The sequence below is a fragment of the Sebastes fasciatus genome, chromosome 23 (assembly GCF_043250625.1).
Source record: "Sebastes fasciatus isolate fSebFas1 chromosome 23, fSebFas1.pri, whole genome shotgun sequence".
NCBI classification, from domain to species: Eukaryota; Metazoa; Chordata; class Actinopteri; order Perciformes; family Sebastidae; genus Sebastes; species Sebastes fasciatus.
This window is the reverse complement of record NC_133817.1, coordinates 16,461,208-16,488,996: the sequence shown is the minus strand read 5'-3', so window position 1 is coordinate 16,488,996 and position 27,789 is coordinate 16,461,208. Positions and strand designations below refer to the sequence as shown.

Below are 27,789 nucleotides of genomic sequence, written 5' to 3'. Positions count from 1 at the left end.
GATAGATAGATAGATAGATAGATAGATAGATAGATAGATAGATAGATAGATAGAAAGATAGTAACTTTATCAATTATATATATATATGTATTTCTTCCACCTCTGGTCGTTCCACAACACACACACAGAGTTCTTGAATGAGTTTGGATGATAAATAGTATTTTTTAAATAAATTAAATTTGTGTATTTTATTTTGAAAAGAACACCTCTCTTCCGGTATCATCCGGGTTACTGGTGTCTGGTTTGACGCGTCACGTCTCTGTGTGAAAGCGCTGCCGTCCCCTTGTCGAGTCATCGCCAGAGAAGAGAAGAGCAGAACTACCAGAGAGAGAGAGAGCAGACGGAGCCGCCGTCCGTCAGATGGCTTGAAAACTAAGGGAATAACTGTGGATCAACAGCGGATTTATTGCGCCACACAAGACACAAGACACAAGACAAAACGGCGCTCTCATCACAGGAGCTGGACCTGGACGTTGCTACGGATACAGCATCTTTGAGTAGACCCGGACACAGACAGACAACACGGAGACAGACAGAGAGAGAAGCACCGGAGCCTCCGCGACACCAGCGGGCGAACTTGGCTCTCCTACCCGGTGGGAGGTGTCTGTCTGTCGGCTCCAGCTTGCTGCACACACCGGACCTTTTTTAAAAGGGTTAGCTTGTAGCTAAGTTTTTGTAAATAGCTTATTTTTTTTCGGGGGTTTCTTGGCAACCAACTGTGGCTTTAATGTGACGCACTATATACTGACATTAAGTGTCTGCTGTGTTGGAGCTGAGAGAGGAGACCTCCACTGCAGAGGAGGCTTTAAATCAAGTTTTTACCTTCATATTTCTACGGTGACAGCACAGACCACACCAATGTGATAGGTAAAGGTGCATTTTGTTGTGTTGTTATAATGCTTTTGCACAAATCGTGACTGGTTGTTGCTTGTGTGTGGTTTTAGTGAGCTGCAGAGCCTCGTTTTGGAGCTCCTCAGCAGGCAGCAGTGAAGCGCTCACTGCCTCCTGCACTGGTGGCTGCTCAGGTTTCATACAGAGAGGACTGCTTAGCATTAGCTTGCACTTTTTACAGCCCAGTTACTAACTTGCACGTTTTTTTTTTACCCTATTTAAGAGTCCCATTTTATTTTTTTTCATTTTGTGTTTTCTTTTATTTGGTTTTACTCAGACATTTACATAAACATACTTAATTAGATACAAATATGTGAAGTTAACCAACTTTTCCACTTTGTTTTTACAATGAAATTATACAACACACAAATAGAACATGGTGTTGCTTTTCATAAGATAAGATATTCCTTTATTAGTTCCTCAGTGGGGACATTTGCAGTGTACAGCAGAAAAGGGGATAGTGCAAAAAACAAGATGCATCAGCTAAACAAAGTGTAACAAAATATAAACCATTTAAATAAAAGGAAGTATAAAAATAGGAGCAGTATATATAGTATTGACAATAAACAGACTATTAACAAAATTGCACAAGTCATGTGAAATAAGATAAAAAAAACCTTAATTAAAAAAATTACATTTAGAAAAAAAAGAAAAATTAAACAAAAAGAAGGGCGTTTTGGGGGAAATATACTTTTTCCACTCCTTCCAAATTTCCTCAAATTTAGTTTCTTGAAGCCTCATTGAGAAAGTAATTCTTTCCATTACAAATATTTCATAAATTACATCATACCAGTTCTCCAATGATGGGGTAAGAGTCACATTTTCACTCTACCTTAAGATACATACTGTCATAAATTAGCCAATATCAACAATAAGCTCCTTAAGGACTATCATGCCCTTCCAGGGAACTTTAATTGCTCCTGTGCTCATTTGAACATCTTTATTTCATTAGGTTTTTAACGAGCCGATCTTAACCAATGGAATTAATTTAATTGTTTGCAAGGCCTGGTGATGTGTTGGTGTTTCTGATAACCTTGGCCATGCTTGAATGTTTTATAAGTGCATTATATTTAACAGGGAGCCTGGTAACAGAGGAATTGACACCTGTAAAGAAAATACAGTATCAGTAGAAAGTGTGTTATTTTACTGCATATGAGTTCACATTATATAAGTGCTTCAAATCAATATTTATATATTTTTTATTGCAATACATCTGAGAATTTGCAAGTGTAAGTTAGCAAGACTAGGTTAGTTATGAAAGGACAACTCTGATTGGTCGAAGCAGCACACCTGTGATAATAATGTATAAATACTCCCTTACTGAAAAAGGGGTCAATATTTATGTTAAATTAAATTATAATGTTGCACACTTTACCTTAAAATTGTCATAGATTATAATAGCTGCTATTATGAATTTTAAATTATTATTTTTAACTAGTTTTGCTGTGTTTTCTGGCAGCCAGTATGTTGAAGAAGAGTTGCACCAAACAACACCCTCTAGCTGTTTTGAAATCACTGTAAAAAACAACAAAAAAATAAAAAATTAAATGAGCTACATGTCATAATCACAACAACAGATGTTTTTCAGCAGTAATTGGTTGAATAAATGACTTTTCTCAACCCCCTAGGGCAGCCAGGTGCCATTAAATCCAAAAAAGGAATCATTTAAGAATTGTAAAACCTGTTCATGACATATCATTATGCAAATAACGAAACAAGCTGCACAGGACGGAGTTTTACACAAGAAAAGGTAGAAACAAGCCTTAAGGCACATACCTACTGTGACCTCTTCAGTGCTAATGCTTCACCCACTTCCCTTAATTGGGGCCATATACCTGTGCAATGGTAAAATGCCTGTGGGGCCAAATCAATCTCCGGTTCTGTCCATCGTCACAACCAGGAAACCATCAGGACAAGTTTAACCCAGTGAAATTTTAAAAGTATCCTCTGAACAATAGCATGTGTCATATTCTATATGCTGCAGAGAAACATGAGATTAGTTTTGGCTTTCTTCCAGACTTTGCAGCTTTTGGCATGTTTTGCTATTAAGTGGTCGTCTGTGTTGATACATGTGAAAGTGGTTTGTGCAGTTTTTGCAGTTTACAGTGTAGTTTATGCAAAGGCACTTAAATCCCCATTCAAAGGGACATATTGAATTGAAGAAACTCTACAGATGACTAAACGAGAAGGTGACAATTATTCTGTGTTTTTCTTTGTGCGTCAGTCTCAATGACACTTGTGAAAACGTGTTGTTTTAAACACGAATTAATGCACTGTGAGTGATTTCTGACATCACACGCCAAAGCAGCTGCTGTTCCTCTGTGCCAGTGCCCCCATGATAACAGAAGAGAAGTTACCTGTAGGATGTTATGTAATTCAGTAAGCAAATTTCTTACCACTTTCTATAGTTTAGTGTAATGCAATATAGCAGAATAATATTGCACACTACAGTGTTTCCAGCTCAGTCACTCTGAGGGCCCCCTCCTCTCTCTCATACCAAGCTGCTGAATTGCCACAGAGTCGCCTAACCTCGAGGTCAGCCCGGCGGTGGTGACTTTGGGCTAAATTTGGAGCGTGGAGCAATTAGGCGCTCACTCTGCTGCATCACTCCACTGCATTAACTACACAGACAGGGGCAGTCGGGAGGGAAAGGTTGGGGTGGGATGCACACATCTCTTTCTCGTTAACAAGCTGGAGTTGGAGATTTTAAGAGTGTGCTCAACCCAAGTAAAATATTCACCGATAAATCCCGAACAAAGGTTTTTTTGTGGACCCCGAAGTCTGACTGATATAATGGGATAATCAATTGCTTAAGAAAGTATTTTAATGAAAATGAATAGTCACTTTTTGGTGCATGAAACCCTTTTTTTTACTTGTACTGATCTAGTTTCTAGGGCTTTCCTCTACTAGTTGACCTATCGATTAGTTTATTTAAAGCAGAGAAACTTGTGGAACTTCAGGATGTAAGAAAATATAGATACTATTGCGATATTATGTTGTGCGATACTGTATCGATTCTCATAAACACTATTGATTTTTAATTAATAGTTTACATGCAAAGATTCGTGGCAGACGGGGGTTCATTTTGTGTTGTGTGTTGATGTTGGGATGTTACAGGGACTTTGATAGATGCAAATGCAGATGCCACTGTTCTGATAGTATAAATTATGCATATGGTGGCGTGTTCTTGATACTATGACAGTTTTACTGAAACATCACAGTATATTGACACGTAACCCCTGTATCATGATACGTATCGTATCGCCATGTTCTTGCCAATACACAGGCCCAATGTTACTGAGTCTCTCCACAAAGAATCACACAAAAGCACCACTTTAAATCTTGTGTTTACCAGAGATGTGCTCATACGTTACTTGGAAATAAGTCACATCATTAAAAAAAAAAAAACTAATCGACTAAAGAAATCTTAGTCTTAGTCGACTAAGAGGAGGCAGCCCTACTAGTTTCACTATTTGACCAACCAAATTGTTTAGGAAAAGAATATCCAAGTGAGGGTTTGATCTCTGCTTCGTGGTCAGAGGAGCTGACAGATTTGTCAACTGTGCAACTAAGGATTGTGGCAGCATTTGGCTGATTTTCATTTCCCACCCTGCCTCTGTCACTCATACCACTGATAACCGGCCAAAAAGGGTGGTAAAATGTTACAGTATCTGGCAGCTCGTATGTTCTACCAGTCACTTTGGCAGGGAACCAAGCATCGTTTGGGGGTCCCTCGAGGTTGGCTGGGTCAAGTGAAAGCAGATGGTGCATTTTGTGATGTATGGTCTGATATATAAAAAAAATATAACTTCATCTTACAGCTCTCTCCCTTCTCTCTCTTTTTATTTCCAGTGACAGGAGCGGAAGCAGATCAAGCTGGGCCAGGCTAGGCCAGGCTAGGCCCACCTAGCCTTCTGTCTGGCCTTACCAGACGGGCTAGCGACCTCCTATCTTCAAAGAGCAGTAGGGGGGGGGGGGGCTCCAGCCTGTTCTTCCAGAAACTCCACCAGACCTCCACGTCAAGCTGTGACGGGTTGGATTCCAATCATATTTTGCTTTATCAGCCTTTGGGAGGCCGTACTGGTCTGTTGTATCTCCAGTCCTTCCATGTCGTGGATGTCCCTCTCTGGATGTTGGCACCAGGATGGATTCGGGTGTTAATTTGACGGTTGTCACCTCATTGCAGCGCTTGCACCCCCCCTCCTTTGACTGGCTTTCGTCCCTTCCCTCCCCAGTCTTTAAGCGAAAGCCCCTTCCTCTCTCTTGGGGCTTCCCTGAGCCCTGCACAGAAGGAACTTGTAGGAACTGTAGGTTGTCTTGTTGAAACAGTTGACAAAGAGGAAGTAGCGTTACCCATCCCTTTTTCTTTTTCCCTGGAGTTTCATCGGAGGTTGGAGAGCTTTTCATTTGAAAAAGAAGAAGCTTGATAGTAGACAACCACCACAAGGTTGATTACTCACATAACATAAGTCCTTAAGTACAGAATTCCCTTTTTGTGGTCTGAGCCTCGGGGAGGAATGTCTGAAAGCAATAGCAGCAGCAATGCAGTGAAATTCATTGCCCCGGCCCCGCCTCCCCCCTCTGCCTCTCCCTGTCCATCACCCCAGACCCCCCATAAGAATGTGAACGGCTCTGCCAGTTCAGACTCGCACGTGGTAGAGACGCTCAGTGGACACACCGTGGTCCAACGCCGGCGCCACACGATGGATAGGGACTCTAAAATAGCCGAGCACCGCTTCTTCCGCCGGAGCGTCATCTGTGACTCCAACGCCACGGCTTTGGACCTGCCCAGCAAGGCGGCTGTGATACTCACCTCGCCTCCGGACTTTGAAGGGCCTGCCACCTTCTGCTTTCTGCAGCCCTCGGGTCCTGGACCCGGGGTAAAAGATGCTGAAGGCGGGGAGGTCCCGAGAGGTCTAAGCTCGACCCTTCAGCCTGGTCTTGGTGGGGCAGTGGCGGAGGGGCACATAGAAGATGCGGAGGAAGATTTAAGTGAGGGCAGCATCACGGTTGTTGTTCCCACCAGTAGTATAGTTGAACTCAGAGCAGATGGGGCAGTAAAAGAGCCCAGCCCGACAGTATTGGATGTTACCGACAAAACGGCAGGCAAACAGCCTGAAGTCACGTTGCGTGCCAGAGGGACAGAGTCCACACAACAGGTGGCAAAAGATGGAAAAGTGACAGAACAAGGTAGCATTACTAGTCCGACCGAGGAGAAGGAGAGGGAGACGGAGGAGGAGAAGGAGCTGGCGAAAGCACGGGCGGAGCAGAGGGAGGCCGAAAAACGAGTGCAAGAGGATATAGAGGAAGTGGAGACAAAAGCTGTGGGGACTTCACCAGATGGGCGCTTCCTGAAATTTGACATTGAGATCGGAAGAGGGTCCTTTAAGACCGTCTACAAGGGGCTGGATACAGAAACTACTGTGGAAGTGGCGTGGTGTGAGCTCCAGGTGAGTGCAGACCTCTTCGATATCCATGCTCTGTCTCTTCCTGTTTATCTGGCTTTGATTAAATGTCATGTTGTGGTTGTGCTCGTCCCTGAGGTGTCCATCCAGGTGCTGAATGTAACCTCTCTCTTTATTCTTGCAAGTCCTATTTTTACCTTGAGATTGTGAAGTTACTGATATGTGAGAACTTCCTGCTCACCCACATGCGTTTCTGTAGAAATGTTCACGAAATGAGATCACAATCTGATTGAGATTGCGATACTGGTTGCAGATTACATCCTGGCGTTTGATGCATTTTAGATAAAGCATGTCTACTTTAGAAGGGCCGTTGTCCTATACTGTACCAGCAGGGGGCAAAGTGCAACAGTGGGGCAACATCATTTTTTTCAGATATTTCCTTTTAACAAAATGTTTGTGTGTAATTCAATGCTGCAATAATGAAGTGGTTAATCACGCTCAGCCACTTTTGAGTCGCTTTGAGTTTAATTGCACATTTCCTCTTCGGAAGTATGTCTCGAGTTAAGGTTGTGTTTCACTGTGAGTGAATAGCTGTCCTATTTGTTTTTACGAAGATGGTCAAACTGTTGTTTTTCCAATGAATGATGGATTCCATCTCTGGAAAACATTTGGTTGACTGGTTTATTCACTTTTTATAATATTGACCTGTACTTGTAGCATCTCCTTGGGCCAAAATTGTTTTTGTAAAATGTTGAAACACAGTTGTGAGATGCAGAATTTCCCCAAGTTATGCCAAAATCTTCTCCTTGGTTACTCTGACTTTACATGACTGACAGAAAAATCTGATAAGCTACCGAGGTATGATTCAACTCCCGCGCATCACTGTGGCTTTTATTATTACTCATGGTTTTGTTTTTTCATTGCCACATCCCTTCAGTTTACCTGCTCAGAGTTTTTTCAAATGTATGTCTGTGAACAGATGCTGTGGTGCATCCGATTACCACCACCACAAGCTGAATAAATGAGTATTGAATGAAGGAGAGGATGTCCAACAATCAAGGCCTAAATATAAGTGTGAACGCGTGGGTCTCATTTCCCGATTGCTGTGGAGGCAGCAGCTTGATATCTGTAGAATCTGCAGGACAGCATTATTCTAAAGGTTAGAGAAGATAGTTTATGACTAGAGACTGTCCGGGAAATTCAGAATGACTAACGCTGTTGCGTCTCTCGCCTACTTTGACCCCGTTATGGTACCCCTTGAGCAGGACTTCCTAGTTGCACCAGTATAGTTTCTCTATGGCTATAACCAGATTGATTGCGCTGGGCAGCTCCCAATCAGTCTGTAGATGCATAAAGGTTAGCTGCATCTTGCACACCGTGTGAAACACGAGACAGGATGGCACGGAGTTCACCACAGGATGCTGTTGCTACATTACGGTGCTACTGATGCAACTTCTGCAGCGAGTGTCACGAAGAGAGAGAGAGAGAGGGATAGGAAGTTTGAGCAAGAGACATGTAGAGGATGTGTGTTGGCGGGAAAGGTGAGGCAGACAGAAAGTGGAAAAAAATGTGTCTTTGCAGCTCGATTTGTTGACAAGAGCATTCAGTAGCTGGAGATGTAGAATAAGTCACTCTCAGCTGGTCATATGACATTCAGGGCACTGACTGAGCTGAGGATTTAGCAGAGGAAGAAAACAGTGACATGGCTCATGTGGGACTGCTGGCCCTGATGAAACACAAGATTAAAGTGTTTACTTTTTGTCTGTTATCCTGCAGCCTTTCCTGCAAAATAACAGGAACCATTAGGGAGAGAGGATAACACAATTAGCCACATGGGAGTAATTTGTAATTTATCATTTTCTTATTTCCTTATGAATTGAAAGGCATGACGGTAATGGTTCCATCTCTTCAACACACTATAGCAAATCTTCACGTGTTTGTATTTTTCAGCGTGTGATTTATTTCCAGTTGGGATGTGCGCGGTTGTTTTTCCTGTCATCTCCATCACCAGATTCTCTGCGAGTCCTCCTGAATCCCAGGAGCTAAAATCAGATTTATGATGACGCCAGCTTGTTTATCAGAAAACAAATGTCTCTGTCGAGCTTTCTCCTTCTGTCACACACCTTTCTCTCTTTCTGTCCCTCTTGCTTGTCAAAAAAGGGGAAACCTAGTGATTCTTGACAGTGTCGAAAGTTTTAATTTGGTTAAATAATCACAAGATAAACTGGCTGATACATCAGTTGCTTTAATACAGGTGTGTTATTTTATATGAATGGATTACTGGAACGAAAGCTTCCATTAAACATTGTATATGCCGTGTGTTATATAAGTCCATTGAAGGCCTGTGGTGACTTGGCTATATGCATGCAGAGACAAGTACTTTTCTACAGAGCCTGGCTGTAATCCTGTGTGTGTGTGTGTGTGTGTGTGTGTCTGTGTGTCTGTGTCAAAGATGACGGAGCAACTGCTGACATGTGGCAGAATGGTGGGAGTAACGTTACATACACACACACGCACGCACACACACATAAGAACCAATCACATTCACTCCCTGGGTGGGCACGGGAACCAGAGATCTGTGGGAGTCAGGATCATCTGGAACTTGTCGGTTTGTGCAAACGTGTCTTTGTACATATATGTGTGAGAGAGTCTTTCCATCCCTTTCACTGTAATATGCATATGTTTAAATTCTTTGCGTGTGTGTGTGTGTGTGTGTGTGTGTGTGTCGGAGATGGATTGGGTGGGAGGGTTGTTGCGTCTTTGCATTCTTTAGCTTCTGATCCAAAGCAGGTTAACTTCTGTTTGCAGGAGAATCCATAAGACGGATGGAAACGGAGGAGGAGGAGGAGGAGGAGGGAGATGGAGCAGATAGTGAAGAAATGGATTGATGAATAGATGGAGGGTGTGGAGAGAAAGAGAGGAGGAAGGTCACTCTGTAGCTTATCATTAAGGTGCGGTGTTAGACTGGATGGGCGATGATGGATGGGGAAAAAAGAGGCTGACGCAGTTCTCCTGGAATGAGATATAATAGAGAAGGAGAAATGTTTGGGCTCAGCTTAATCTTGAACCTAGAAATAGCTTTAGTGTTAATGATTTCCTGTTTTAAAGGACTTGAAAGCCCTCAATCAGGCGGCAATATATAGTGCGTGACAACAGATTTACATACATGCTCCATTACTTGAGACTACAAGGCAGTAAGAGGAGGTAAAAGAAAGGAGAAGTAGGGCGGGAAAGGAGAGAAATGAAGTTCTATGAGAGGGCAGGGATGGAGGGAGGAGGGGTAAAGGTCAAAGTTCATCCCCCCTGTGTCCGAGGCGATCACTAGGAGCCTGTCTAGCGTTCAACCACCTTTTGGTAGTGGGGGTAGAGACAGATGTAAAGAGCAAAAAGGGGATTAAATGGAATCAATTTAAAAAACAGAAAATTTGGGAGATTTTATGGAGGGTAGGTGGTGAGAGGAGTTTAAGAGGAGGAGGATGAAGGCAGTGGGAAGGAGCAGGAGTTTAAGGAAGAGGGAGGTGATCTTGGAGGGAAACATCAGTGAGGGAATAGAGAAATGGGAAACATGGGGAGGAGGGAGAGAGGAAAAGTAGGAGGGAAAAGACAAAGGAAATGAAAAGGGGAGGGAAACTGAGGACGAAAAGAAGAGGGACCCCGAGTCTCTGTGTGTGTGTGTGTGTGTGTGACCTTAGGCTCTTAGCTCCGCTGGCACTCAAAGACCTTGAAATTTCCCTCTCAACAGCAACACAAGGCGGATTAGCCCCCTCCTCACACACACACACATACACACTTTTCCTCCAATAATGTCCATTCAATCAGTGCTTTAAGAGGGAAACTGGGCTCAGACAGCTCTGTTGGAACATGCAAGTATAGCACCAATGCAGAATATCTTGTCAATTTGTATTGTTTTGTATTATAATTTCATACTCTTCTGTCATACTGTGGAATGCTGTATTGCCAAGTCACATCACGGTGGTCCCATTGACAAAACGAATCACATCTAACAAGGCTAATAAATACGGCTCACCGTGTCCAATTTTCGCATTGCGGTAATTTGCTTACAGGGATGATGACCCATTTTAACCCGGTGCCGGCCTGAAAATGTGTCCACGTGTTGGTAAACGTCCGGAGGGAAGGAGGGAGGAAAGATCAGGTTGGAGGAAGGGAGAGGATCTTTTGAGATGTTTGTCAAGAGTGTTTATCAGGCCTTTTTAAAAACGTGTTACGGCCCAGAGGCAGTTTCACTCAACAGTGGCTCCTCTGTTGCTCTTTAAATCAAATTTCAAATGCTAATTACGAGGCTTCACCTTAACAAACAAGTATGTACGCATTTTTATTAGCTGTTGAATAGCATTTCCAAAAACTGTATTTGACATATTAAAACCCCCCTCGCTGCCCAGTTTCCCAGCTCAAATGACACTGCTGAAATCGGTGAAGTAATACAAGTAAATATTTTGAGTTGAAGATGATATATATACTAGTACTTACACATGTATAAAAGAGAGTAAAAAGGGTGCATCCTGTGTTTTACTGAAAGATAAATATCTCCAGATTACTCCAGGGCAGCAGAGCTGAGGTGAAACGGTTCGGCTTTCCAGAGGTTCAGATTTCCCTGACAAAACAGCCCACTGCAGCTGTGTCAAGCCTTCGGCAGAGGCTGCTTCTCACTGATGATTGATTCCGAAGTTGCTATAAAGTCGTATTAGCTAGCCGGCCCCCCCCAAAAAACACACGCACACGCTGACAAAAGGAATGGAAACCGACTGTGTTTGCAGTTTAAACACTTTCTCGTAAATGTTTTAAATGCTGCCGGCTACAAATAATTTACTCAGTTCCTTTTCCTTATTGGCAATTAAGCTAATGCCTATGTAAGGTAGTGTCAGTCTGTATATGAGGTCATGTGTGTGTGTGCAGTGGGGGTGTGTCTGTGTGTGTCTGTGTGCACATACTGCAGCTAGCTTTGGGGATTGTTAACTTATTTATTTGGCTGAGGCTCGCTGCAGATGAGCTCAACTGTTTAATAATAGAGAATGTAAAGTGGACAATTTTTTATTTTTTTTTTTTAAACTTGCAGGGAATTTTCTGTGTTTTTAATGTGATGGACACACACATGGTTTTGAGGACTGGGTAGTTTACCTGGAAAGATAGTATCGGTGGTGGAAAAAAATTGATAGAGCATAGTATTGCTGTATTTTGAGTGGCAATATTATATTGATACACGGACGTCAAGTATCGATCTTTTATTATACAGACTATTAACCTCTTAACAATCCGACGGCCACTATTCTGTCTTTCGGAGGTTGCAGCGGGCTCAGTCTTAAAGCTAGAGTGAAGTAATGGTATGATATGAAACTACAAAACCTGAGGAATTCATTGGTACCAACCAGGTCATGTTAGCTTTGTCAGGAAACATGCTAAATAAAGCTCCAAAGTTGTGCTAAATTTTGGTGAGGGAAAAATGGCATGGCCATTTTCAAAGGGGTCCCTTGACCTCTGACCTCAAGATATGTTAATGATAACTCTGAGATGAACAGAGTGAAAACTGTGTCTTATTAGATAAAACAAATGTTGACAAACTGCATAATTTGCAGTTGAAAAAAGGTAATTAATCGCAATATCTTGTCGCACTATCTTTGTATCGCAAAGATTGCATCGTGATAATATAGTATCGCAGGCCCACCCCTAAAGGATAATAATCTATGAGCACTTTTTCTGCTGAAGTCAGAATGGAAAATCACCACCAGGTACCAGACAGTTGTTGGTTAAATGGCTTGTAGGTCTGTGCAGATCGGCTATCAATCATCATGATACCATCACTCGTAAAGCTGCTATTCTTCTCTAATAAACCCAGCTGTAAAACGGGTGAATGTTGCATCTACACTTAGGAATCTAGCGGTCACTGTGGCCAAAAAAGTTTGCTTCCTGTCATGTAAACTGCAGGAATGACAGGTATTTCAGAGAATTTTTAGGACTTGGTATCAAAGTAAGACTGCCGTGACCTTTTAATAGCTGTTTTACACACACCGCAATCCAAACAGATCAAACCTTGACACATTAAGACACAGCAAGATGTGTAGTTCAGATATGTAAAGGCCCCAAAGCCCCAGACAGTTGGATTTATGAGTGATAAAACCGGAAAAGGTTGCCAAGCGTTCAGCTCTGATGTCGGATAATCTGGAGATGAGGGAGGATAAGAAGAGGGCATCTCTTTTTCCATTCATTTTATCGCTCAGTCTCTCACTATTACACTCCTTTTGCTTTGTCTTCGTCCCGCCACAGCTCGTACCCGCGCTCGGCCTCGCTCTCAATGTGCCTCCGTCATGTGTCAGTAACCAGCTGTGAGCAACAAAGGAAGGGAGACAGAGAAGCTGACACTTCCTCATATGCAAACCGTCCTCGCGCTTCCTTCCGTGTCATGTGTAATGTGTGTGTGTGTGCACCAGAGTTTACCCCTAATGCTAAACAGCGAGGTCAGGCCACCCTGCCTTTTAAGAATTTCATTAGTATCGATTTCAGTCGAAGGCTAACGTGTCACATGTCCTGAGTGCTGTTTCAGGTCGTGTTATTAGCGTTCAGACCTTCAAAATAAAAGCGATAAACAAAATGTTGTTTTTAAAGTAGCACACAGTGTGCAGAGTCATTCGAATGCAGTTAAAAATACCGCATGTAGTCTAGACCCTCCACCCATGGGAGCGAAGCATCTTATCACACGCGCATAAATCTCACATGATAGCTCTCGGGCGTTTGTGTGCTAACAGTTTGGTTATATGTGACTGTGTGTGTGTGCTCAGAGTGAAAAATGACTGACCTTTTTCTCCCTCCCACTCTGTGTTTATTTAGAAAAAAAACAAGGAGGAAGTGATATTCTGAACTCAGACTTTTGTGTGTGTGTGTGTGCAAGTCAGAAGAAGATGCTGAAGTGTTTTGGCACCTTCTTTTTAAATAAAGTCATCCAGCGACTGAGAGAGAGAGAGAGAGAGGCTGAATGATGCTTTAGAAAATGCTGAGGGTTTTGGTTGCATCACATTGAATGTGTCAGCATGTGTGGATAAGCATGTTAGTGTACTTTATGATAATTACAGTGTGGCTTAATTAGAAACAGGGTGTGCGTATGTGTGTGTTGACTCATTGAAAGGCAATGTGTGCTTACAGCTGATGTAGGGATTGTGTGTGTGTGTTATGGGTTGAGTCTGGGACATTGAATGCATCAGCGAGACTTGATGACTTAGCTTACATCTATTCCTGCTCTTATTATTTTCCCTCGTCTCATCTGTTTTCTCTCTGCATCTTAATCCTTTACCTCTGACATCAATCTCTTTCCCTCCTTAAATTTCAAACGTTAAAAGGAGGAGTGACTGATTCCTCCTTCGCTGCTGCTTACTCATTCGCTTCATCATCGATCTTTGTGTGATCTCCTACTTTGAAGATTGTTATCAAGGCATCTCTGATCTGCTAGATAATACAGTACATTGCTGAGAGAGATTGAGTCGCAGAAACATTCTATATTGTGTGTTTAGAAACCTGCATTTGAACCCGCAACACTGCTGCTACATCATATTCAGTATTGTTCTCAAGGAAGCCCTGAATCTCTGTTGGATAGCTGACTGCAACCTAGATTTCAACCCCACACACACTCACACAGTAGCCTGACTAAATGCAAGCGTGTGCCTGATTAGCGAAAAGAGGGTTATTGTTTTTCCCCTTTTTTACATTTTTTGCCAGGAAACTGCAAAAAACAATACAGACATTGTGAGAATAATCACTTCCTGGAAATTCCGAAGCCACGATTGGCCGACAGCTGCGGATCAGAGGCAGGGGATTGGGTCACGTTGTTTTCAGCCAGAAATGACAAATCTGGGATCAGATGTACGGCTTTTTTACTTCCTCAGACAGACTGAAACTACAGCAGAGGCGGCAAACAAAACCTGAGACACTGTGGAAAGACATTTTAACATTTAATTGCTAGACTGGATATGTATGGCGGATATCCGTAATTCAATTCTTTCTACTCAAAAAGAATGTTTCAGACATCCACAATGATAATCTTCCTAGGAAAAATCACGTCACATTTCATGTGTATTGGGCTTTCAATTTCAGATATCCACAATTGCATTATTAGAGATAGATAGAATTCATACTAGAAGACTCCCATTTCAGATATCTACAATCCAATTGTTACTTGACATGATTTTAATTTCAGATATCCAAAATGAAAAACCATTCCTGATATCCTAAATGTAATTTTGAATATCCAAAAGACATTGTGATAAGTAAAAATGTCATTATAGATATCTACAATTGGCATTATGACTAATAAAAATTAGGTCTTTGTATTGGCAGGAATCTGGCGATACGATACGTATCATGACACTGGGGTAACGATTCAATACATTGTGATGATATTGCAATTTTTTAAATTTAATTTTAGGAAAACTGTCATAGTTTAAAAAACACACCAGAAATAAACCATTTTAGAATGGGCAAAAATACACATTTATACTGCATGCTAAAAACTGCATGTTTTTGAGACTCGTGGGTACCCATAGAACCCATTTTCATTCACATATCTTGAGGTCAGAGGTCAAGGAATCCCTGTGAAAATCGCCATGCCAGTTTTTCCTCACCAAAATTTAGCGTAACTTTGGAGCGCTACATAGCAATCTTCCTGATAACCTAATATGGCATGGTTGGTACCAATGGATTCATTAGGTTTTTCTAGTTTCATGTGATGACAGTATCTTCACTAGCTTTAAAACTGAGTCCGCTACAGCCTCCAAAAGACAGAATAGCGGCCGGGCCCAACGGCGGGTTGTCAGATTTTTAAGAGGTTAAGTAAAATTTGTGTTTTGGAGAATCAATACAGTATTGCACAACATAATATCGCAATACTCATGTGTACTGTTTTCTTACACCCCTAATAAAAATACAATTTAAAATATCTACTATTAGGATTGTGACTAGAAACAATGTAATAGCAGATATGTTTTCTGGATATCTAAAAAGATAATAATAATATGCCAAAATGGTTCACTTCTGTTATGACTAGTAACAATTAGATTGTAGATATCTGAGATGGGAGTTCTTCCTAGTAGAATTATATTGCAGGATATCTCGACTTGAAAGCCCAATACACATCAAAGTCAAAAGTGACGTTATTTGTCCTTGGAAGGATGTGGATATGTGAAATGTTCTATTAAAAATAATTAAATTAGAGATATCTGCAATACATATCCAGTCTAGCTATGAAATGTTGAAACCATTCTGACTAGTGAGAATACAATTCTGACTACGAGAAATGCTATTATGGCTATCTAAAATGTTATTACAGATGGTTGGAAATGTTAAATGTTAAACATTATATCATACACTGGAAATGTTAGGCTACTATTTAGCTTGAAACTGTTATCCAGCATCGCCTACACTGAGAGAGCAGGTCCTCAAGGTTGCTTTATTTTCTTTGGTTTAATTGATAGGAATTCATATATAAAATGGCACCAGTCTGTCCAGTTCCCTCAGACAGGTTCAACGTGGCTCCGGTTGAAATGAAACCTTTAGTATTTAAATTATAGGACATTATCTGTAACCACTGGAATAAAGAGAAAGAGCCCATTTTTCACACACAAATTGAAGGAAACTGTAGAGAGACCAGATTGACTTGACAGAGGAAGTGGTGAAGAGTATCTGTGCCAGATGCATAAACAAACAGGAATTGAGTGGTATCACCACACCAGTGCTAACATCTGGTCTGATGCTGACTCGCTCCTTCAGCTGCAGTAATGACGAGGCATGAATACGTTCAAAGACTACGTCATTTCGAGTCCATTTCCAAGTGCCATAAAGTCAATTCTGAAAGATAGTGGACATCAGACAATATTACTGAATCATAGAGAATCCACTCAGTGTTTTATGTCTGGGTTTCTCAGTCTGTTGCCTCCATTTCACTTTCATCTCCCTGTCAGTTTCTCTCTATTTCACTTGAATGTCTTTTGTCTACTCAGTACAACATTTATTGCATTTCTCCTCTTTCACTCCTACTGAGGTTTCTTCAACATGCGTCATTTGACCTGGCATCTTTCAACCTGACCTCATTCTGCTCTGCTTTGATTTATATACGTCTCCATTAGGGAATTTGATTAAATGCTTATCACATTACGATAAACTGACTCATGACTAGTAAACAACAGCAAAAGAAAGGAACCACAGTTGCAGACTAGTATCAATGATGACAACAGATCAATCAATGACAGCAGGGTTGAATGCATGTTCAGCAGACCGGTGTGCCTCCTGTTAGGGCTGCGCAATGAATCAAATATCAATCACTGTCCAGATTTTGGCCTCCCACAATTAAATGAACATGATCGTCTGCGATATTGACGTTTTAAAATACGTGTTCCGCTCATAGAAAACTCTGCTGCATATCAAATCAAGCGCTTCCTAAACTAACAGCCAGCCACCAGCCGGCGATCGCGATGTTTTGGCTTCACTTTTGCGGAGCTGTGATGCCGCTGCGCGCACACCCTACTGCGGCAACTTTCCTTAATGTTGAGGAATGTTGACTTTTTTGCTGTCATCACCATTCACATCTATACAACCAATGTGTTTATGATTAAATTGTTAACGAGAGCAGAAACTTCTTCATAGATCGAGCCTCTTAATATAGCTCTCAAAGTCGTGCAGCCCTAATTAGTACATTAGCAGTAATGTAGCACAACATGGAAGTGAAAGCTGTTTATTTAAATATGAATGTGCAATAAAAACATTGTGTTGCTGAAATCTATGAATAATCGTGATCTCAATATTGATCAAAATAATCGTGATTATCATTTTAGCCATAATCGTTCAGCCCTATACTTCCTGTACAGTATGAAAGAGGTATAGGTGTGTGTGTGTGTGTGTGAGTTTATGTGACCTCAGTCTAAAATAGATCTAGTCTTTAAACTGACGGTCATCTGCATCAGCGTAAAGTGACCTGGGCTGCACATCTAAGCTGCTTCGCTTTACAACACCGTGTGCCTGTTTATGTGTTTAGTCTGCCCTTGCTTTTGTCTGTGCTCTGACTCTGCAGACTATTTAGCTGTGTGTGTGTGTGTGTGTGTGTGTGTGTGTGTGTGCTGCTCAGTCTGTGTGCAGAGTGTGCATGTGAGTGAGCTCCTGTTTCTTTGTGTTCACCTCTTATACTGTGTGTGTGTGTGTGTGTGTGGGTGTGTGTTTGGGGAGGGGGCAGCTCCCTGGTTTCATTGTATCCCTCCCAGATTCCCCACATTCCAGCGATAAGATGTCATTCCTTCTTGGATAGGGTATAAAATAAATGAGTGTGTGCTGGGGAGAGTACTTGATCTCTGTGTGTGTGTGTGTGTGTGCTCTCTACTCCCTATAGGTTTACATTTCATGCCTTTTATCTGATGGTGTTACTTTGGGCGTTTGATTTTTTTGTGACACACTGGATTTTCTCTGGATGAAGTTTAAATTTCAACCATGGTGTCTATAGTGCTGCTCATGCTGGGTACCCAGCTGATGTCTTCTAGGCTGGATGGGTTTTTTTTCCTAGAGAGACTGACCACAATGTGTGTGTTTTGAAAGAGAAAATAAAAAAGCTTTGATTTAACTAGCTCGAATTTAATAGAATTACTGTCATGTTGGATTATTACTGTAAAATCTCAGCTTTTCTGTCATTACAACCAACCAAAATCGACTTCTCGTACAATATATGGACATGACCTCAATCATTTTTGCTGACCTCGTGTTTTATGTGTGTTTGTTATACTACATTTGAGCCAACATGATGCCGGAATAAACATCAGGGTTTCCCCCACCTTTATAAAACTTGGGCATTCCGCAGACATTCCTCATTTTTGTTAACAGAGCCAGAGACTTATTTATTGTTTTGGTTGTGTGGTTTTATTTTATTTAGGATTTTTACTATATAATATATAATAATATTTAAAAAAAAATTTCTACATTCCAATTCCAATGTCTGAATATCTTTAAGAATTTAGTTCATTGCACTTTTAAAGGTTGTACCTGCATTATTATACTATTATATTATCATAATATCAGTGGCATAAAATGGTCTTAAAATGACAATAATATCATTTCTGGGACAATATATCGTCCAACAAAAGTAGTTTTTGCGATGGATTTAATTGTAATTGTTCTCATTTGTCTTTGGTATATGATATATCTATATTAAGAGGTCAAGTAAAACCAATTGATGCTCAAGATATCAAAAACCCAAACAGAGATGGTTTTGGGTTTAACAGGTTCACTCACGTCTGGAAATAGAACTGAAGAAAAAAGCGAGACAGAGAGAACAAAGTGTGGTGTTGATGCGCTCTGTCTGTGTGCAACTGTGCATGTCTGCATGTCTGTGTTTGTCGCTGCTCTCCGGCTTCCTCTCTCTCTCTCTCTCTCTCTCTCTTTTTTGGTCCTCCCTCTCTCCATCCTGCATGACCTTAACTAAAGCCTTTGGGGGGGAAACGGAGAGAGAGACAGAGACGGAGCAAATAGAGAGACAAGATGGGATTTTTCCCTTCTCATTTTTTTCCCCTTTCTGTTCTATAAATAGCAGCAGAGCAGCAGAGTGTCATCTGCTGAGCCATAACTAGAGCAGAATGAGTGGAGACTGTGTGGCTGCGTGTGTCAATGTGGAGATATGTGTGCCATTGCCTATTGTGTGTGTGTGGGTGTGTGTGTGTGTGTGTAGGAGATTTTAAGCTTAGAGTTGCTCCTTTACTGTTACAGCAAAGTTCAGGAGACATTACTGACAGAAAAGGATTTAAAGAGATTAAATCTGACTAGTGAAATATTTAGTCTACTTGTTCTGAAATAGTTCTTATAGTGTAGTATATTTTTAGGGGCTATTAGCATAATGTGGAAGTTTTCATGTTGAATTAAAGGACCCCAGAAAACGCATGTTTTTTAGTATTAAATGCTTTGCTCTAAAAAGTTTGCAGCTTGCTCCTTTACTTAGGCTACTGGCATGTTTTGGTGACGATAGTAGTATACTGTATGTACTATATGAGCATACAGATGAGCAGTGGTGCATTATAGGGCTGCTACTAACGATCATTTTCATTATTGATTAGTCAGCCAATTATTTTTCTTGATTCATTACCAGCTGTGACAGCAACGCTATTGTTTTCACCTTGTGAGTCTGTGTTTGACTCATCATGGTAAAATGTAGTCCTGGAGAGATCATCTGTAGCGGGAACTACCACAGAGGCGGTTTTGGGTGCTTTGCCAGGTGTTCATATTTCTGCCTGCGGACAGATATTGGCACCGCGATAATGTCACAACCGTGCCAGATGCAGTCACGGAACTGTACAGGTGTGTACTTGAGATCAAAATGAAGACCGAGTTTGAAGATGACACACACACACACTTTACGCCCTGGCTCGATTTGGCGCCACAGCTGGTGTGATCTCATCGCAAGATGGTTTCTGGTTGATACATATTTTTGTCCATGAAATGTCAGTAAATAGAAAAATTAGGGCTGCCCCCTCTTAGTCGACTAATCGGTCGTTTTGGTCTTGCCCGACTAAGATTTCTTTAGTCAATTAGTCATTTTTTTATGCTTTTTTCATGCTGAATGACTTATTTCTAAGAAACTTATGACCACATCTCTGGTAAACATGAGATTTAAAGTGGTGCTTTTGTGTGATTCTTTGTGGAGAAACTCAGTTTTACAGATCTGTCAATCAAATCGGCTAGTTGACAAAATCGTATGAGTGTTAGTCAAATTTTTTTTCAAATGTCCCACAGCTCATGGTGATGTATTCAAATTACTTTGTTTTTTTCCAATCATCATTAAAATATTTGACAAAGTATTAAATCATCACGTATGAGAAGCTGGAACCAGCGTATGTTTGGCATGTTCACTTGAAACATTACTAAAACGTTTCATCAATAATTAATATCGCTGCCGATTATAATATACTCCACTGACATTTGTCGCTCAAAATGTTAATTTGTAGGCTGCATCACAGTTCGACTGGCCTGATGTATGAATTTTTAGGGTTAATATATGAGTCTCCTCTGCACGTTTCGTCCCGTTAATGCCACATTGTTGAGTTGGTTGAGCCAGAGTTACTAATCTTAATGATCACTTTCATGGTGAGTTAGTGGAGACAGAATCTGCATGACACAATGCTGAGTCAATGGGAACAGGATAAACACACATACACACACACACACACTCACACACACACACACACACACACACTCATGCACTGTGGTGATGAGGGAGGTAGGAAGTTCTCCCCACCAGATTAGGAGTCAATCCCTCATGAGCCACAGTCTGCATGATGTAATCACCACAGAGCGAGGTCACATGGATGCTGTGCTATGTTCAATGCCGTTTGAATTGAACGGGAAAGCCCCTTCTGTCCTTTTAATGCTTGTGGTCGGGTGTGAGGATGAACAGATGCATCATGTGCAGCCGTCGTCTGCCACAAATCATTTTAATGTATAATAAACTGATATTGTGAAAGCCACTGAAAAACTTTATATCATTGCAGTGAGAAAATGTTGTCGTACATAATGTGCCATCCCCCTGTCACATCTCTGTCCCGGATGAAGGCGATAAATCCGGCACTGTATTATATCTGCATCAGTTGTCGTATGTCCAGAGCGGCGCGTCATAAGCCGGGTGCTTTTGAGGTTAAAGTCACCAAGTTCGCTTAGATGATGAGATTCTGGATGCAGGAAGTGTTTTGCCAGATTCTGCTGATAGCAGGTTTTATGTTCCCCCGCAGTGGTGTTGCATTTATCTGAGAAATTAGTTTCTGTGATGAGATAAGACGCGATGTGGGAATATTGCCTAGTGGTCTTATCTCCGAATCGAAGGGTCAAATGTGGAATCCTGGCGGCAGCAGACGCCACGTCCTGCTTAAGTGTCCTTTTATGGTAAATTCCCTGTTTTTATAACCTTGGTCTTATATTTTCTGGCAAAAAAATAACCAATAGACTAGAGTGCAGCAATGAATATAGTACCTGTGACACCTCCGATTAACACTACATGTTGCAGTGGAGTGGAGGAGGGATTACTGTGGAAGTGAGTGAAGTATAATCAAGGTAGAACGTCCAAAACTGTTCTTTAAATCAGAAAGTTCTCTAGACACACACACTGCTATTTAATTTTAAATAAAAATCTAAAATTTGATGCCCTCAACGTTGTCAATTTTCCCCAATATCGTTATTTTTTTAAGGTATTGTATCAAAGTTAAAAATTCCAGTATCATGACAACACTATCAGTGACACCTGTGCTTTTCCTACCATGACAAGTCAACATACCTGCTGTGAAAAAGGCCTTTCGCCCATTCTTTAATCCATCAATTATGGACTGATTAGCTGCATGTTAATACCAGTTAATATACACATAAACACCCAACTCTCATTGGCACAACTCAAACACCACAAAACAATCACATATTTAAAAACAACAAGTAATCATGCATATTCCAAAAGTTATAAGTAACATTTTGTTAAAAACACCATACCATGTGTCATTACAAATATTCCAAAAGTCACAGGAAAGGTATTTTCACATTGATTATTCTGGACTGAGCTGCAGTGTACAGATTTCATTAGCAGCACAAACCAGCCTAACACTCTCGTATTATAATTGTGTAAATGTGATTTTGGTTGCCGCTATCTTACTTGATGTGGAATATTGTTACGAATGAAACACAAAAGGAGATTTTATTGACATAACTTGTTCCTGAGGTCATACATCACAGTGGTAATGAGTTGTTATGACTACAATATCTCACAAAACAGTCATATATTTGCTATTATAGCTAAGCCAAACAGTGTCCCACCCGTCTTTCCTGTGCAGCCACACACGCACACACGCACACACGCACATAAATTATAACAAAGCAGGGTTGACGTAGAGGTCAGGTCTGTTTGTTTACTGTTGTCCTTCCTTTGTGAGCGTGAATGTGTGCGCGTTGTGTGGCATTGTCTATTCATTGTGTTATGGGTGATAAACAGCTCACCTCTGTCACCCTGTTGTTGACTCTGGCTCAATTACACTGAGAACGAAGACGGCGGCGGCGCTGAGCGAGCAAGAGAGACGCGGATGGAAGAAATGGAAAAGATGGAGGATGAGAGAGCAAGAAAGATGAGAGAGAAAAAGAAATGACAGACTAGAGTAGCAGAGAGTTTTGATGCTCCTTTGTTTGACCTGTATGCGGGACTGGGCCTTTTTTATAGGGTTTGTTTGAGGGGTTTCTAGTGTGTGTGTGTGTGTGTGTGTGTTTCCCTGGTCTCGTCTGAAAGCCTCCGTTCGTTCTCACTCCATCAATATTTGATTGGAAGTATCTCTTCTTCCTCTAGTGCTGAGTGTGCAAGTGTGTTTGCATGGGTGCAGTTGAAAGCTAATGGAGTAACATGCTGTAAATACAGTCACGCAGGTTTACTATGCATGTGTACATACAGTAACATATAACGGCTGCTACTACTGTAACTAAACTTACTTTCTTTTTATCAATGAATCTTTTCTTTTTAATTCGCCCTATGAATTGATAATTTACGTCGAGAAAATGTCAGAAAATAGTGTGAAATGTCCATCGTAGAACCCAACGTAATATCTTCACAATATACATTATCAGAATTTGTATGTGAAATGCGTTTCTCTCTTTTCGTCTCAGGACTTCAGCTGGTGCGTTTGTGTGCGCTAGTTTGAGTTATAGGGCTGGGCAATATACTGTATTGATTTTATATTGATATTGTCTTTGATTTTGGATATCGTAATATGGCATAAGTGTTGTTTTTTTCTGGTTTTAAAGACAGTGAAGTGATGTCATTTTCTGAACTTACCAGACTGTTCTTGCTGTTGTATTATTTTCCTTTACCCACTTATAGCCACATTACTGATGATTATTTATCAAAAATCTCATATTGTTTATATTTTGTGAAGCTTCAATGGTCAACCCTACAATAACGTCGCAATATCGATATTGAGGTATTTGGTAAAAAATATTGTGATATTTGTTTTTCTCCATATCGCAGAGGCCTAGTTTGAGTGTACCGATTAAATCTGTATTCAGTGTAAAAGTGGATTGCTATAAATGTTGATCTCTATAAGAAGTTATGGGTCAGTGTCACAACCAAAATTTTGTTCAAAATGAGACAGTAAAAAGCCATTGATGGCCAGAGAGACAAATGGTGGTGGAAACTGTATTCAAATCTCAATAATTACAGCACAGAGAGATAAAAGCTGCACACAAAAGAGATAAAGGCAGAGACAAGGACAGAGAGACAGAAAGGCCTGAGAGTGTGATATTCACATGAGGTAATGCAGACAGACAGACAGACAGACAGACAGAGAGGGGGAGATGAAAAGAGGGATGCAGACAAAGTGAGAGAGAGAGAGAAAGAGAGAGAGAGAGCGACAGACTAACCGGCAGAGTGAGAGAGACAGACAGACGGAGGGAGAATGAGTGAGGATGACGCAGACCGGCAGAGTGAGAGTGAGACAGAAAGCTAATGGGGAGCTTTAGAAGGTAATGGACTGTGGATCCCCTGTGGTCTGATGGTAGTCCCATTCAACCTGCGTGTACTTTAGGCATTGTCTGCCCCATTGTATATTCAATATCCAGATGCTCCCCAGCCCTGGGGCTTTTGCACAAGAGTGCTCTACAGCTCACACAGACATCCAGGGTAGTTTTCCTCTCTGAGAGGAATTATTTGTAATGTTGGGTTGGATTTCTATTTTACAATTAACTAGGAAAAAACACAGGGCATGTGAGGTAACATACAATTACAAAAGAGATCCCATGGTATCATTATAACTGTGCATTACGCCTCTCTGAGCCTCTGTGTGTGTGTGTGTGTGTGTGTGTGTGTGCACACTGTTTGATGTGTGGGTGTCCGGGCATGAATCCATAGCCATGTGGCTTTGTTTGCAGAAGAACAGGTTTGGGTGTTGATGTTTCTTTGCACGCTGACCAAGAACAGCTTCTGTTTTTTCCATATTGTATATCCTGGATTCTATGAATGCTATTTCTCTCTCGAATCCAGCGACCCGCTTTGTGTGTTCCGCCATCTAGCGCCGCCGCCATTACAGTGGTGGCAAGTTGTACTGACTCTACTCTCTGCAAAGAGTATTAACTGGTGACTTTAGGCCGAAAGCGTCCAGCTACCATTACTCATGGTAACTTATATAAATGGTCGGCGTAGATAATAAACACAGATGAGTATGTATTTAAAATGGATTAAAGTAAAATTGAAGGTGTTTACGAGGACACAGCTGCCGTGTGAGACGTCTAACATCATACTAGCAAGATTACTACAGTTTCGAGGTCTATCTGTAGAATATGTTACGGAGATGAAAAAAAGTAAAGACTTATTTTTTAATCAACATTTCCTGCTTTCATTTCAAAATAAAAGCCCTCAAGCATTTTTTTCTATGGACAGAATTCCTTCATTTGTTAACACAAGGCTTTTATTCTGAAATATGAGCAGTCAGTGCTGTGGAACTTGCAGTGACTTGGAGAGCTCCATGAATTGATAAAGTATGGGGTTTAAATCAACACTTCCTGCTTTCATTTCGAAATAAAAGCCCTCAAGCGTTTTTTTCTGTGGACAGAATTCCTTATTTTGTTAACAAAAGGCTTTTATTCTGAAATATGTGCCGGACAGTGTTCTAGAACATAGAGTGACTTGGAGAGCTCCATGAATGAATATAGTACGGAGTTTTAATTGTGGATTATTACTATTATTTGTAAATTACCACACGTTTCTTAACCTTTCTCCGTCTAAAATAAATATAAATGATATGTATAATGAAGTTAAATGGCCATTAAAAGGCAAACTCTATGTAGAAAGAAAGGGCTGACAGCAGCAGGAGAAACGCAGCAGACACACAGCAGAAACGCAGCAGCAGACACGCAGCAGACACGCAGCGGAAATGCAGCTGGTGTGAATGCCCGACGCGTGTATCACGCAGCCACCACGCTACACAGCCGCCACGCGCTCTTGACGTTCCCTGTGTGTCCGGGGCTTAAGAGAAAAAAACATTTAGAGGTGCCTAAACTTTGCAACTAGTTGCAGGTGGCACTAAACCACACCACAGTCTGCAGCACATCCGCACACCGTAGTCACTGCTAGTTCTACATAGACACTTTGCTGCACAGTGCTATTTCTGAACGTCAAGCATACTGTATATCTGATATTGTGGTGAGCCGCCAGCTATCTGCTACCTGTGTGTACCCATCTGCATAGCTCCGGTATACGTTTACACTGCTCCGTTTCCTTCCAACACATTGATTGACGCGGGGCTTTCACCGTAGTTAACCCTTTAGATATCTTCTGTATCAAATATTACATTTGCCATAATTGACTTGATTAAAATTTAACAAACAGTAAAGGGACTCCTCCAGATATATTTCCTTGGCCTTGTGAGGATGTTATTGATACCCTTCATTGGAACAGATACTGTAGATACACACTGCTCTTCCAGGTACATGCTACTAGCCTGTGTTTATGCAAGCATTATAGAGTATAGGACATTTGTATACTGTATGTTGACAATTTAGTATTTTTTTTATTTTACCATCCTGTGTAATAATGCCTGCAACAGACTGAGCTTGCCTTTGTTTTGTGGTGTGAGCTGAAAAAGGCTAAGAACTGCTGGTATTTCTGGCAAAGTATCTATCTTCCAGCACATTTTAGGGAGGATTTAATGCTAAACTCCTTTAGAAGGCTTCCTTTTTGGTGAAACAGCAAATGTGCTGTGACTGCAGTGGTGGGGAATGTCCTTAATTAGCCCAAACACTACCTCTGTTTCAGCTCAGTAGCTTGAAGCGGGCACGTGGGAGGATGAGAAGAAGGAGATGTACAAAAGGGGGGTGAAAAGGGGACAGCGGAGGGGAATGGAGCCAGGAGAGAAGGAAGGAAGTGAGATAGAAAGCTACCCGAAACAGCAATGAAACTGCTTCTGACGCCAGCTCATACTGGTGGTTTTACCAGTATAAAGGTGGGGTTGTGAAGTTAAATGAATACCTGCCTGCGAATATCATATGCCTAGGGCTTTAATTGTGAAAGGTAAGAACCGAAGGGGTGGATCTGGTCTGCGTTGCCTTTGTCAAGGTTGAAAGGAGTAATAAAGTTTGATGTCTTGATTCCGACTATGGAGCCTCCGTGTTCTTGTTTCATAAATTTAGATGCAACTCAACCCGTTCAGCACAAATGTGACTAGTTGAGGCCTTTATTCGCGGTGCAAAAGCTCAGAAAATTGACCTTGTTCCGAACCACAACTTAAACCCCCGACGTGTAAAGGCCTTAACATAAATATGTGCACATTAGAGCTACAAAGATTAATCAATTAATTGATTAGTCGGTCAGCTATTAAATTAATTGGCAACTATTATAATCTGTTAATCGGTGTAAGTCATTTTTAAAAGTCAAATTTCTCTGATTCCAGCTCCTTAAATGTGAATATTTTCTGGTTTCTTTACTCCTCTATGACACTTAACTGAATATCTTTGAGTTGTGGACAAAACAAGACATTTGAGGACGTCATCTTGGGCTTTAGGGAACACTGATTGCCATTTTTCACCGTTTTCTGACATTTCATAGACCAAACAACTAATCGATTAATCGAGAAAATAATCAACCGATTAATCAACAATGAAAGTATTGGTTAGTTGCAGCCCTACAGTGCACAGGCCATGTTTTTTTTAGCACCTGTCATAATAACACTGTTGCAACTGTGGAAAAACTGCTGTGTGTGGACACTTGCACATCCCACAGCAGGCTCATCCCTCTTTCACCACAGATTACTGAGAAATCCATCTGCGTAGTTTGGTTAAATATTGAGCAATAGCTGACTGTGTTTGTTTGTATGTGGGAACGAGCATGTAAGAGTTGCCCATGGGAATGGCCATCACCCAAGCTTAACAATATGACCGTAAATTCTGTTGTCACCAACCTTGTCTCTACTCGTCTGTTGATATTTATCTGCCAAAGTCATCTCTGCCAAAGAGGATTTCTGTTTTCCGAGAACTCTCAGGTGTGTCGGACACTTAATGTCGATGAAGACTGTCATCTCTTGTTTTATAAATCTATTTATGTTTCGCTTATAAATACGTCTTTGTTATTTAGGGAGGTCCAAACAGGTCCTGCAAGCAAGTGTTTCTGCATCGTTGACAAAACAAAATGAGCGATACTTCTTTTATCCCGTCTTTTATATGATATGAATAAACAGTATGCACGCACACACACACACACACACACACACACACACACACACATATGTACACACATATGTACACACCTGCATTTGTTGGCAAACCTTAACACGGCATGTTTGTCATCAGGGTGTCAACTATGAAGTGTGTGGTACTTCAAAAGACCGATGCGGCATTTGCGTATGAATGGGTGTGTGAAAGCATTTTTGTGGGTTTGTGTTCATGAATGTGAGGTGCACATGTGGGTAACTTATCCCTTTTGTGTTTGTTCATATCTGTCCTGAATGGCTTTAGTTTA

General features: G+C 41.1%; 1 protein-coding gene across 11 annotated transcripts in view; it reads left to right on the top strand.

Moving 5' to 3' along the window:
* The first annotated feature begins 225 nt into the window (after positions 1–225).
* The window catches only part of wnk1b (WNK lysine deficient protein kinase 1b), a 114,305-nt gene continuing 86,741 nt past the window's right edge, over positions 226–27,789 (top strand). For 10 of the 11 annotated variants that reach the window (XM_074624943.1, XM_074624942.1, XM_074624936.1 and 7 more), the window contains exons 1-2: positions 227–867; positions 4,744–6,341. In XM_074624943.1, the coding sequence (XP_074481044.1) occupies positions 5,409–6,341 (933 nt within the window). In that variant the 5' untranslated portion in view covers positions 227–867; positions 4,744–5,408. Of the gene's footprint in view, positions 868–4,743; positions 6,342–27,789 lie in introns of all 11 variants that reach the window. The other variant, XM_074624945.1, reaches the window with a different exon arrangement.